The 13854-nt window shown below is 36.2% G+C and overlaps 1 protein-coding gene across 1 annotated transcript in view; it reads right to left on the bottom strand.

The window, feature by feature from the left end:
- Positions 1-13854, bottom strand: part of LOC132699574 (uncharacterized) — a 430959-nt gene that overhangs the window by 323320 nt on the left and 93785 nt on the right. Inside the window, exon 2 of the mRNA XM_060666367.1 lies at positions 3758-4350. Coding sequence (XP_060522350.1) covers positions 3758-4028 — 271 coding nt within the window. The 5' untranslated portion in view covers positions 4029-4350. The remainder of the gene's footprint in view (positions 1-3757; positions 4351-13854) is intronic.

The following is a 13854-nucleotide window of genomic DNA, read 5'->3' as shown; positions in this document are numbered from 1 at the left end:
ATTTAGTTTGTAAAAAAAACCCTAGATATATATATCTCAATATCTGGAAATATACTTGAAATACTAGTTATATAAAATAAAAAGCAAAGCAAAAATTGTGCACTCAACACTGAAAAACTTGTTTTCTTAAGCTTAACGAAGGAAGCATTCCTCATGGTTAAGCTACACAGTCTACAAATAAATTATAAAAAACAAACAAATTCAAGTACGGGTATAAAAATAAATACGTCTCAACCTAATCCCGAAACAAATATAAATAAAAAACAACTTGCGCAATTCGATCGAGGCAAAGACAAACCCTGATGATGAACTTCGATCCCCCGAGGTTTCGATTGACAGCTCGAGCCACGGACTTTAACGAAGTTAAACCGGGCATAAATAACCCTAAAAAAGCAAGAGCGCCCACGCGCGAGTGGAGCCAACCCCGGAATCCTCTTAGAGAGAACACTTCGACATACCGAGTGTTATTCGTGACGCGTCTTTTATTCCCGTTATTGTACGCCTCGCCAGATAATTCACTACGGAGGCCGGCAGAGAGAGGCGTTCCCTTCCCATTTTTCTCCACGAAGTAGAAGCCCAAGTTATCCGGTCGATGCGTCGAGGCAACACATAATCGAAAAGTAACGTTTTCTTTCCAACATGACAAGTCCATTAACGTAGAGGCCAACTTATCGGTGCCTACGGCCGAACCACTTAACTATATCGTATATAATAATAATACACGTATTTGGGACGCAGCCGGATATCCCCTACAGCTGGGGGGACATTGTAAATCATAAACCATGCGAGATCGGGAAGTGATCGATACAAAGCGAAAACAAGGAAAGAAAAAGTTATTGTTACATTTGCTCAGTCAATGGGAGACGTCAGCCAGTATCGGAGATAAGTGCTTCATAGTGGTTCACTGGAAAAGTTATTCATTTTTTAAAGGGAGCTCCGAAATGTGTCGGAAACGAATTGATAGTGATATTATATCTAAAGTAGACTGGACAAGCCACAGTTGCTATGCATCGAGCATCAAACTCACTTTCTAAACGCACATGCATCGTTGACATCTTTTGTACAAGGGAATAGTTACACCTCTGACCCAAGAGAAGGCATCTTTGATGTATATGTTTCTTCTGGATTCGTCCTGCGTAGCCAACCATACTGTTGGCTTCTTCAGAGCCTAACTGAACCTGTATTTGCTGATTTACTGTTTGAATGAGGCAGAGCTAAGGAAAGGACATGAACATTGTCTTGGATTTTCGTACTACTGAAAGAACCTGAGCTTCGAGATTGTCTGGTTGTTTAAAGATTTCTATCGATTCTCGAATTGTTAAAAAAATTGATTGCAATCGAGAATTTTAGTTTGGTTTATTTAGTTATTTCATGTGCTTTTAGCCTAGTTGAAATTTTTCGTCCGGCCCTCAACTCCTGATGCCCCAAAATTTTGTATTGCTGTGCTTTTTGGACAACTGCTAAATCTGGTTTTAACATGTAATGTTATGAATGTAAGGCCACAGTGTCGAGTGTGGAAATTGTGGTGAAGCGTATTTGGTAACAACCTGATGGTCACTTCTATTTCCACGCTTTGTAGTAACAGTAAAAGTTGTATCAATTTTAATAAAATAGGCATGAAATATGTGAAGAAATATAAAGTATATTGCACTTATACTGACTAGCGGATACGGACAAGGCCCTGTTCTGTGACATCTATTCGTGTTTCATGGTAATAAAATATATTTTTATTTTACTCTCTAGTTTGTAGTCACCATAACTATAGTTTTACGTTAAAAGTCGATACCAATGTCCAGAATGCATGTTCTTTGTAAGAAAAAATTGAAAAGTAAACAATTTCTCATTTCGAAACAACATTTAGGATCGTTTCTTTAAAGCAAAACAAATCACCCTTTGTTTCAGATTGGTTTTCGTCAAACCGTATCAAATTCCGCTACAATTTGTTTCGGATAGACCTCGGGGGTTGAAGAAACCACCGCCGCTGCAGCGCCGTACGAAATTGCGATGGAACAAGGGTTTAAATATGGCGGCCGGTCCATTAACAAACGCGGGGCGGGATATTTGCGGGCTGCAGCCGCGATATTGGCCCCCAGGGTTGTCGGTTAGCAATCCATGAATATTGTAAGCCTTAACGTGGCCGGTATTAAATTCAAAGAGCTTTTACTAAACGGCTTTCGCTTCAATAAATAATCGTCTATATCTCAAGGTATATCGCGACGCTGAAATGAGCTATAAGTGCTCAGGGCGAGGTCCGACAGGGAAGGGGGGTGGGCGAAATGACCCCTCGGTTCCGACGTTTAACTTCGTTAATTCGATTAAACTGCCGGTTAAGTGCTTGATTTAGCTCGCCGGTAATATTGAACGAGAAAGACAATTCTTAAATAAACCCCCACTGCCCATAATTGAACTCTAAAAAGTTAATATACAGGAATTTTCTATACAAAGTTTGTCGTGCAACTAACGCTGGTTGTAAGGAAGAATAAGTAAGTTCGACATAATATATTACTTTATCCACAAAAAGTTCCTGATCCATTTTGGCACCCGACATTCATTTAAATATTGAAACATTGATGACGTCTGGAATCATTTTAAGGTTATCGATATAAGGGTAAGAAAAAAGAATATCACTTTGGTTGGATAACACTGGATGCTGACGTTTCGCTCTGAAAATAGCGATACAACCGTATCAATATGTTCACTTTACCCCTCTTTTGTATTATAAGCAGCGCGGCGACTTTCGAATAAACCACCGCAAACCATTATTAAACCATATATGATAACTAAAAGTAAAAACCGGGGCAAACAACGGCGTAACAAGGCCAAAACAAATAGCACAGAAACGGAGTGTTGACGCTCGGCAAACAGAGGACGCTACATAAAGTTTTCAGATTGTTTATGGAAACTCCACGTAATGACGGAGTTATTTGTAATACAGAAACTGCAAAAACACACCGTCTTTTGGCGTACGTAGCGACACAAAAGCATTAAAGCGAAAGTCATTTGATATACGTCGTCGGCTTTGGTTATTAATGCCGTCGATGTATACGTCGATATCAATGACGGTATATCGAAAATAGACCAGACAACTCAGCGTCAATAATGTCTTAAAAAGTGAATGGCAATGTACTTTGGCGATAGAATATGTTTCACGATGTAGAAGGTCAAGAAGTGGTCCCAAATACCAATAATACGTAAACGTCGAAATGTCAAAACACGTGGTGAAAATTTCAATTTGAATGCACCGAAATTCGGGAAAATTAATGCACATTCTAATTGATACGAGTTTTTATTGCACTTCAATATTATGAAGTACTCTCAACTCTCTCTATGAATTTGCAACAATTTGTAAACATATTCTGGAAATATGATCGCATATTAAAAGGTTTTCAGAGCACAAATTAACATATTTGATCATATCCTACTTACATACAGAAATGACCACCCGCAATAATTGTTAGAACGCAGTACAAAAAAAAGAAAAAGTCAAACACACCGGAACATTCACGGCAATTCAAATTTGCCCATCAAAGTTTCACTTTTAAAAATATAACATATGTCTGCTTTTAAGTTATCGACATTTTGTTACGAAACTGAGTGATTAATTCCGACTAATATAAGACAATTTAGCAAATAATTCTGTACCTCATTTGCCTGTACCACTTTCTTGTTTAATTTCCAAATAAGGACCTATCTGGTGTCTTTTGTACGTGTACGTCATAGGCCTACATCGTAATTTTAAAAGCTTTTTGTTACTCACGGTTAGTGAAGCAGTAGATCCACAAGCCGGAGATGGTCATCTTCAGCAGATACTCCTTGTCGGAGTCTCCCGTACCATTGTATGCGGGATTGGTCATTTTTTCGGTAGTGTGGAGCCAGTGATTGGTGCTGATGGACACGGTAACACTAGTCAACGATACGGTCGACATCAGGGGCACGAAAAACCACAAAAAACTCAACGTGGCTTCCAAAGGGCCGAGACTGAATTCGTGCGAGTCCGACCCTGCCTGCCGGGAGACCTGACGTAACATATTTAGGCATATATTTTATATTAGCATAAGTTGAAAAGGCCTTAAATTCGCTTTCCGGATAAATTCGCCAAATTCTGACATTTTGTTTGATTTAAACGTTCGTGTTTACATAATTTTGTTGAATTTTTACTCGGATAATGTTTACCCGTCCCAAATAAATGATAACTGTGACGTCGTCGGCCGCTCGCAATTCAGTACGTTTTTAATGGTTTCATTTTAAAACGAAATTTGTTTATTTATTTATTAATTAGTGTCGGCCGGAAACGACGATCGAGTTGAACGGTTTCGAGTCCGGCGATCCTGCCGTCCGCATGTCGTTTATCTGCAACAAAAATTCAAAATCATTCCTACTCGTTGTATATTTAAAATTGAAAGTACTAACCGCTTTGACCCAAATTTTGAGAAAGGAATGAACTTATCCAACTTGGCTCTATAATTTTTTTTCTACTTCCGTCTGTAAAATACCTAATTACCCACCTATCTATCGTGCGGGAAGCGTCACTTTACCACGTCAGTTTCGTTTCCCATGAATGCGAGCCACTTCGGACATTTACGGGATTTTACCGCACGGTTTCGGAGATATATCCCACACTCTGAATTTTGACGTTTGTCAATTCTGAGAGTCATGTCAGTGAATGGATTCGTGTTGTTTTGCGAAAATGTACCGAAAAACTAACGCTCCTAGAAAAAGTTTAGTATGGAACACGTTCGGTAAACTTTTTAACTCACTCGTTTATCAGACACTCGCACTGCTCGTAAACTCGTGAGTCAAATGCCGTTTACCGCACTTGTTGCATAATATACTAATCCTTGACATTTTTTTGCACTTCAAATAGTCATAAAGTTTTTAACACTAAAATCACCAACCAATCACCATTGGGGGGGTCGCTGAACTTATTTTGCTTCTCTACTTTTCCCTTGCGTGCGTCTTGTGATGGCGCAAAACTTGATCATAAACATTCTTTGATTTTGATTATCAGTAATACATAAGAAAAAGTTTCTTGGAAAATGTATCGTAGCAGCTTTAGATGTGTTTACTGTTTATTTCCCTTCATCAATGGTAGAAAACCAAGTCACACATGGATAAAGGAAGGAAATGCAAACATACAGTGCCTCAGATCTAGCTGATACTACGACAGATTTCACCACATTTTTGTTGATAGTACCTTCTTCATTATCACTTGATTGTCCTTGAATTGCAATGGATGGCAGTATCTACAAATTTGCCCTGTGGGCTTGCCTTTATCAATCCAGTTAACCGAGTTCATTGCGTGTCACCAATGAAGGCCAATATTATATATTATTCTAAGAAACTTTTTCGTACTCTTACTTAATAAAACCAAATAGTTTGCTATAAAACTCCGAATATTTGATGGGGAACTCTTGAAGAACTAACTGAGTAAGTAATACTAAAGAAAACCCTATGTTTGCCTTTTAGTGTTCCACCCCTATAAATTCAATAAATGTTTTTTTTTAAAGAATCATTATTATTCTCCACAAAGGACCAAACATCTACATTTTGCATTATATATAAACTACACCGAATCGACTGTGGCATTAAAGAAAAGCCATGGGGTTCAAACTATCGTTATAAATTAAAGTAATTCGGTTCATTTCGCCATAAATCCCGGCCGGAAGATATATACGCCCGAATCGGATAAATCTTTGAACTACATTTTGCAGTAATAACTAGTGTTGGGATCATTCGAATGAAAAATAATCGACGAAGCGATTAACGAAATATCTCTAGATTTCAGTTTGAATGACTTTCTTTTCGATGCTGTCGTCCAACGCTGCTCGGTTAACCGGTGACAGCATTGACCAAAAGGTAAAATGAAACTGTTAAAAAGTAAAAACGTCTTGATCAATAAATTGTGTTAGAAGTTGTCTTAACGATACGATTACAAGAAGAGGGAAAGTATTTGTTTGGACTTCCATTGCTTTTACCTTAAATTATATCGCAATGTTTTAGTTGACATGTATCTGTACGTATGTGTCGGTATATATAATGATAGTTTCGAACAAATATGGTTGTCTATTAAGATCGAAGGGAAAACCATGTGTCTAGGAATACCAGACCTCCAACTTTTAACTTACTTGATTGTCTTTACTCTCTGGAAATCGTCCTTAACGCGCTTATTCATCAATTTGATTTTTTGATATTCGGCGGAGATTTCAATGTTGATTTGTTAAAAATTAATACTCCCGCTTGTTTCCGATATTCAAACAGTCGGGTAACTCTAGTTCGCTTTTTGATGTACTGGTCACCACTCAATATTAAAGTTAATGATGTAAGTGATATCTCAGATCACTGTATTGTTTCTTGTACTCTCAAGCTGGAGAAAGACCAAAATCCACCACTTTTTCAGACCCTTGAAGATTGTTCGGCATTCGATAATAAATTAGGAATAATATGAATTATATGATATTCATGCTTCATTCAAGATGCCCTTAAAATTTTAATAAAACTTAAAAATATGTCAAGTTTAAGATACAACCGTCTTAAATCAGATATTGCTTAAAACGAGTATTGAGAATTGAGAAAACTCCTAAAAATTTTTGGTGCACCAACTCAAAGGTTGTTGAAAAAAATAGAGCTAAACCACTACGTCAGTTCCTATGCGATGACAAAATCCTCCCGTACATTCAATCGGGTTTTCGACCTTTTACATTATTTCTGCCTTGCTTCATGTTACTGATGATTTATTAAGAGCAGCTGATTCTATATTAAACTCTTGTCTTATAGTCTTGGACTATAGCAAAGCGTTCAACACCTAGGATCATTTCCTTCTCTTGCCTGAAAACTTTAATTTTTTTTTAATTTCAAGAGATACTCATTAAGATGCTTTTGCTTTGGAAAGGGGTGTTCCCCAGGGGAGTATTCTGCAACCTATTCTGTTCTTAGTTTATGCAGCCGACTTCTCTTTAATTTTCGTAAGTATTGTAAATCTCATCAATACGCCGATGATACTCACTTGTTGCTAGGTAGGCTTTAAATGCTGCTACTAAAATAAATTTGGATAATACTAGCAAAACGCAAATGTTATTATTTGGAAATAAAAGAGAAGAAATTTTAAGAAACGCCTCTTTTAAGATTACGCTAAGTGATCAGGTTATGTCTCCTTGTTAACGTATGAGTTGATGATGTGTATGTGTTTGTTGACAATGATGGTGTTGGTGCTGTTGTCTAGGTTCTTGTGGTTACATGGAATAGCGCAATTTGCGAATGACGATAATTTTGATTTTTTATAGACAGTTTATTATTATTATTGTTGTTTTATCCGATCGTTATCAAGAGAATAATGATAAAACTCGTCAAACTAACCAAAACTATGAGTCTAAGTCTAATAAGTATAATTCCGTGGCTGCTGATCCATGGAATGTGACTGCTGGATGCTAGGAACTTTATTCAATATACCATTAATGATAGCTCACGTTGTCTATTACTATCACGCTTTTTGGTGGAATATTTCGTAATAATTTGTCCTCTAACCAACCTTCATATATAAGTCAACAAGCGATTCCTTCATATTTTTTGCAGATAACTCCAAAGCGTTTGGTATTAACCCTGGTCTTGTCCCAGCGTGAATTATTGCTATGGGTTTTCCTATTTTTCCAGGAGATGTAGTGGTAGTGGTATTGCACAGATGAATATGTCCCACCTTTATTTAGAACACCCTCGGTGTCTTACAATGGCTTCTCTAGATAAACAATTTCGCTGCCATCTATATCGGTGAATTAAAATCAGGTGTTCCATCCTCCACTTCTTAATATGGATCGATTCCATAATTTTCTCATTACCACAACTTACTAATCCATCATCTTCCATTAAGCATTGTTCTGTTGTTATCCTTACCTGTTAATATAGTGTAGAGGTTATGGGATTTTCACTCGCCGTTTCACCGGGGGTGAAGTAAGTTTTTTTTGAGTTGGCAGTGGGTGTCAACCATTTTATCAGTGACTCGTTTTGATCTTGTATGACGACGAAATATTTTGGTCCTCGCTTTACACGCTCGTTATTCGCCGGGCCGTATACAACAGCACGAGAATGTCACGCCATCACTCACACACATCGCAGTCAAAATAATGTTCATTTCGTAGTCAGATCGTAGTTTGTCGAAAATTCAGCCTCCATTGTGACGCCGCTTATCGGACGGAGGCGATCGTGCTCGAGCAATACAAATCACAGAAATGCATATTGTGTGTCGCAGCTCCGATATTAGTCTCGACATTGTTGGGCTTTTGGCGAGTCTATATGGCGCAAACAAAGACAAATTCGCCGCATTGATAACGGGCGGTAGGAGGGGGTCACATCTGACTGTCACGTCAAACGACCTCGCGATTGGCCTGCGCGACATGTTCGGACCAATTAAGCTTATACACCGCACGACCGCATATTGAGAAAGAAATGAGATGAGAAATAAATCAACTCTTCCCGCTGCGCTAACGTTCAGATTTGTGGCGCAATCATTTCAGCTGCGCCGAGTAAACTCGACCTCGAATGGCGCATCGTGGTGGAAAAGCGCGGCAAAGGCCAGGGGGCACTTTCTTATGCAAAAAACATTAGTGTGCTGTATTTCTTGACGTTGTGAACAAATGTTTTCATGGGCCCATGGGAAATTTTTAAAAATTTTCCTATAATTTTGACAATTGCTACTATAAATAAGACCCTTAACTTTTGACAAAATTGTTATCTGAGAATTTTGCTAATGGTATTGTATGTTGATGAAACTATTCATTTATTGTTGAAAAATTTAGTTATCTGTTGAAAATCGGTAGGCGTACTTCACAGTTGCCAAAGCATTGTTATATTAAACCCGAACAACATATGGCGTCATTTTTCCTTCAATTTCGATATATAAAAACCGTTTTGTGAAAATATTTTTCAAGGTACAGAACAGCGGTAATAATATACCTCTATATAAATATTTTGATTCTCCCCATATAAAAAATGAATTTTACATTTAAAAGCCATTTAAAAAGCAAAATTCTCCCATAACAATTTTGCCAAAAACTTGGGTTTTTATTTATAATGCGATATTGTTAAAATTATAGAAAAATTGTTAAAATTCCCCTTTGCTTAACTTGAAGCACCAATTGAAGGACTACAACATACCAGTTTTCCTTTAGTGGTGTATGAGTGTCATTTTACAATGGAAAAAGAAGTGAGGATTGTCTTTCTCTTGCTCATTTTTCAATCAATCTTTTATGTATATGGATCTGGAAATCAAACGATATTTTGTTTAAATATTCATACTTTTCTTAAAATAAATTTATTAATATACAAATTGATATACTTGAAACTTGAAAATGTTTAAGACTTTCCAATCGTTTTAAAAAAATGTATCGGCATGAAAAAAGCTGCATTAATTTTTCCAGGAGTGTTATTTAAATAAAAACTATATTAAACTATACCTAAATATGTTAATATGATAATAGCATAACAAACATACAATACAGAGACCAATTACAGTCGACTGGCGCAGTCTAGCTTAGAATTAGCTACTCTAAAGAACCAGTGCGTGACACAAATTAAAAAAGCAATTGATGATGACGTCCGATCCTAGCTACGAGAAAAATCGGTACAGGAAATTCTGTAGATGCAGTAATTCTTTCTTTCTTTTAATTTTAAACGTAATACAATTTAAATTTACCAGATTATTAGGTATTCAATTATAGTATTTTATGGAGTTATACGAAAAACTCCCCCTCGAGGACGGAGTATCTCAATCGTTTATAGTCTTTATTATAAAAGTACAGAAATGTAGTCTTCTACGAGACTCCATCCCTAAGCTATCAAATCTGCTTACAAAAATTAGAAATATGATCATATTTTCTCAAGCCGTACAGAAGGCGCACACATTGGTTTTGAATTTTTTGAATTCTTCACTCAATTTCATTATCTAAACAAAAACCATAGACAAAATTACAATAATTAAAATTTGATAAGACAAGGGACTCGCACGACTTTTTCCTTAACTTTTGACCTAAAATATTACTGTATAATATTTTTAATGCCGTATATGCTCTTTGAAATACGCTTTTTAAATATTCTCTAAATCTCAGCTCGCTATCTAAACAAATGCGCGAGTTCTTGGCATGATTAACGAAGTTAAGCACTGTGCCATCAATTAAAATATTTGAAGAAGTTTTGATCCTATTTTGGTCCTATGGACCCCTGATCCGAAAATTTGCCACTTCAGAATATTATTTGCTATCTATTATTCAGATTTGGTTACATAAGAGTAAAAGATTCATAAAAAATCCATATTTTAGCTTTGATATTAGAACTTGATGATCGATTGTATCCAAACCCTTGGAGAAATCTAACAGCACTAGAACGGTACTCATATTCTTATCATGCGATCGAAAAATATCATCCAATACATTCAGCAATGTTACTTGTGTCCCAGACTTCTCCTTAAAACCACATTATGTAAGTGGAACAATGTTCTTTACAATAAAAAATTCGAATATCTGATAATCTAATAGGATTAGAAACTTTTGGCAATGGTTTCTCTATTGATTAATATCTTCAACTCATTCGGAAAGTAGCTTATTTCGATTCAGCAGTTATATGCGTAATGGACTACAGTACTTTAGCACTAACGGTAATATGTCATCCAGACCACTTGCATTTGTTTTAATACAATAAGCGAATTATTTACTTCTGTTATTTTTCAAAGCTTAATTAGAAAAAAGTGATTTTTTTCATGGCAATCGGAAATGTTTTGAATAAATGTACCAAAATATTTATTTTAATTATATATCAATATATCAATAGGTAAAGAGTGTAAAAATACTGATCTATTTTATATTTCCAAATAATCTGCACAAATATACATCATGTCATACAAGTGTTAAAAATGTCACCATTTTCGTTATTACATGGACACACTTTGGTTCCGATTCTAGCTTGATTGATTGAGTTCACTGGCTACGCCTTAATTGTGAACATAACTGTTCCTGTTTGATTGAAGAATGTATACAGAGTACTATTTGTTTTGACTTCCATTGGCTTTATTTAAAATTATCACACCACTTTTTAATTATCTATATAAATACGGGTATATCTTGTCATGTGTATAAAAACGTCCCTGCCATCATTGGGAAACCCGCTGAAAAGTAATTTTGAAAATTATTTATTAATAATAGATTATAGGCCACCAAGGATCAAAAAATCATTATCGTATCAACGATCAACCAAGTTTAACGCTTAACTTTCCTGGAGCATATCAGTAGCTATGTTATAAGGGTTGCAGGACCTCACCGAATCTCTATACACGCGCCTGCCCCCACCCCCGCGCCCTCAAACTACATAATCCGTTAAAACTAAACGTCCACGTCCACGAAGAGAGAGAGAGGGAGCTAACAAGTTCGAAACGTCAGCCCGTAGCAAATCGACGAGAAATTATTAATAACGGTCCGCCGTCAGGATCCCCATCTTATTTGCATCACAGTGTAACGTTCAAATTTAATGGGTCCATCTATTAAATCTCCAGTCATTTTGACGGATCTATCGGAAGTCAGTAGATGCGAACAGATTCCCCGGGCAATTTATCAAATTAGGTACATTTATTATTAGGAACGTGATTTTCTTAACGGGCACCGAACCTATTTCCGTTTGACAATTTCAAAACGGGAATGATGTATCGGTCTACGGGCGATGGGCGTGGTCCAATAAAAACGTGCCGATCGCGAAAGAAACGTTCGTAAACTTCGTACGTAAACAATTTTCTTCTAAATTTACCTTGAGTACGCTCAAGCGCGCCCGCCGAGGGAAAACATAACCCGACGTACCGTCAACGGATGAAATATGATACGTTTCCTTCAAGTATTCACGTGGGGAAATATCTCCAGGGTGAGCTTGTCTAATGGCAACTGCAACCCAGACTATTGCCGATAGGTTCGATTTAAAATAATGCAAATAAATACAAATATTCTATTTATGAAATCCGCCAATGAGTCTCTAAAAAATAGGAAAATAAATGCTGCAGATTTTGATTACGATTTTACGTCAACCCCTTTCATATACTATGCTGCTAACGTTCATTGTAATAATACTCCAAATGGGGAAGCTGCTCAATATGTTCAATACTTAGTTAGGAATTTATCAGTGCGCGGTTATTTCAGATTAACTGATATTAACTACGATGTTTGGCGCTTCGTCTCTATACAACTATCAATTAATCTGAACTAACTAACTAACGGCGTAAGCTTTCCTAATGGCATCTACGGTCCCAGATTATTGCTCGTACAAAAATATCGCTAATAAACCGAGACCCGGCCGGCCTATTGTGTTCGCTATTTCAATACGCGCGCCGTTTTCCGGACTTTTATTCCGATATTTTAAAGCAATTACACCGAGATAGTCCTGGAAATAAAAGAAAACAAATAGGCAACTCGACCCGTATCAGTAATATAAAACGCTTCGCCGTGAACGTGAACAATTTTCTTTCTGTTTTCTTTAACTAGCAGCCGGGAAAGAGTTCGGGGGCGAAAAGGGGGAATAAAAACGAAACAAATATTTCTCGGACCGTTATATTTCATTAGAATACAGCGGCGTGCCGATAAGTAATTCCATATTCCATTTCCCGAAAAAAATATCCCAATCGGGGCTTGTGGGTTTTGGAGAAGAAATATATACAACCAGACACCAGAATAACACTATCAGGAATAAAGTGCATTGAAATATTAATAAATATTACAAAATCAGCATCTATATTTGGAAAAAGCATTTTTTCGAAAAAAAAAAACATGTGATTTAATTCTAGCATAGCTGATAGAAATCTGTAATATTTATTATTAAGCTAATAAGGTAGACATAAAAATAGACAGTTTATTGACCAAAAAATGTTATATTTATTAAGAAATAATGAAGCCCGATAAGAAAATATATTATTCTTAGAGGATTATTTTAAAATTCTAAGCAATCCATTTAAACATAAATGTCGTCGATAGACTTTGGCGTTTCAGTGTTAATTATTTTATTTAAAAAAAAATCTCAAATACAACTTATCTTATTATTATTATTATTATTATTATTAAACTTTCCGTACATATATAGTCGAAATAACTGAAATGCATAACAAAGCATAACTTTACTCTTCTCTTAACTTATTTTTAAATGTTTGCATTACAGAGTTAAATCTTTTCTAAAATAATAGAAGCGATTATAGCTTTCAGCGTTCACTGAAAGGCAATACGTGTGTGACGGTCGAAAAATTAGTTTATTTGGCTAAGAAAAAAAAATAGCACTGCCTTATATCTCATTAGACCTCCTTCTGATACTATTGAGAGGAGGAGAGGAAAAAACAATTTTATATAAATCAAGTACCAACCGCGATGTTCAGTTGGAATAGGAGACGAGATCACGAGTCGACACTGACGTTGTATGCAGATTCCCTGATAGGCGAGTTATTACCAAGAAAGTAAAGGGAGCAAAACGGAATGCTTTTAGCTTTTCTTTCACTTTAATTAATTTTTTCGTTTTATTTTTTTCGGCCGAGAGAGACGTTCATTTCGCTCTGTCGGCTTATTCCGTTTTTCAGGAATGACATCTGAAAGTAGTTTTTGATTTGATTTTTAACTGAAGATTAAACATTTTAAACATTTCCCGTTATTTAGTGTCGTTACTTGCTTCCGAGGTATTTTATTCCGTTTCATCTCAGAAGTGGGATATAAGCGTCTTGGATAATAAGCACGATGGTTAATAAGACAGGCTACAGGACCCTCCTTTCGTTTGGGAAACTCCAATTTGTATCTACTAACCCATATCAATTTTTTTAAATTCCAAAATATAACTTAACGTTCATGTAGTGCAAAA

This window comes from Cylas formicarius, unplaced genomic scaffold (genome assembly GCF_029955315.1).
Source record: "Cylas formicarius isolate icCylForm1 unplaced genomic scaffold, icCylForm1.1 PGA_scaffold_3__17_contigs__length_32017465, whole genome shotgun sequence".
NCBI lineage: Eukaryota > Metazoa > Arthropoda > Insecta > Coleoptera > Brentidae > Cylas > Cylas formicarius.
Note: the sequence above shows the minus strand (reverse complement) of the source record. Positions and strands in the feature narration are given on the sequence as shown.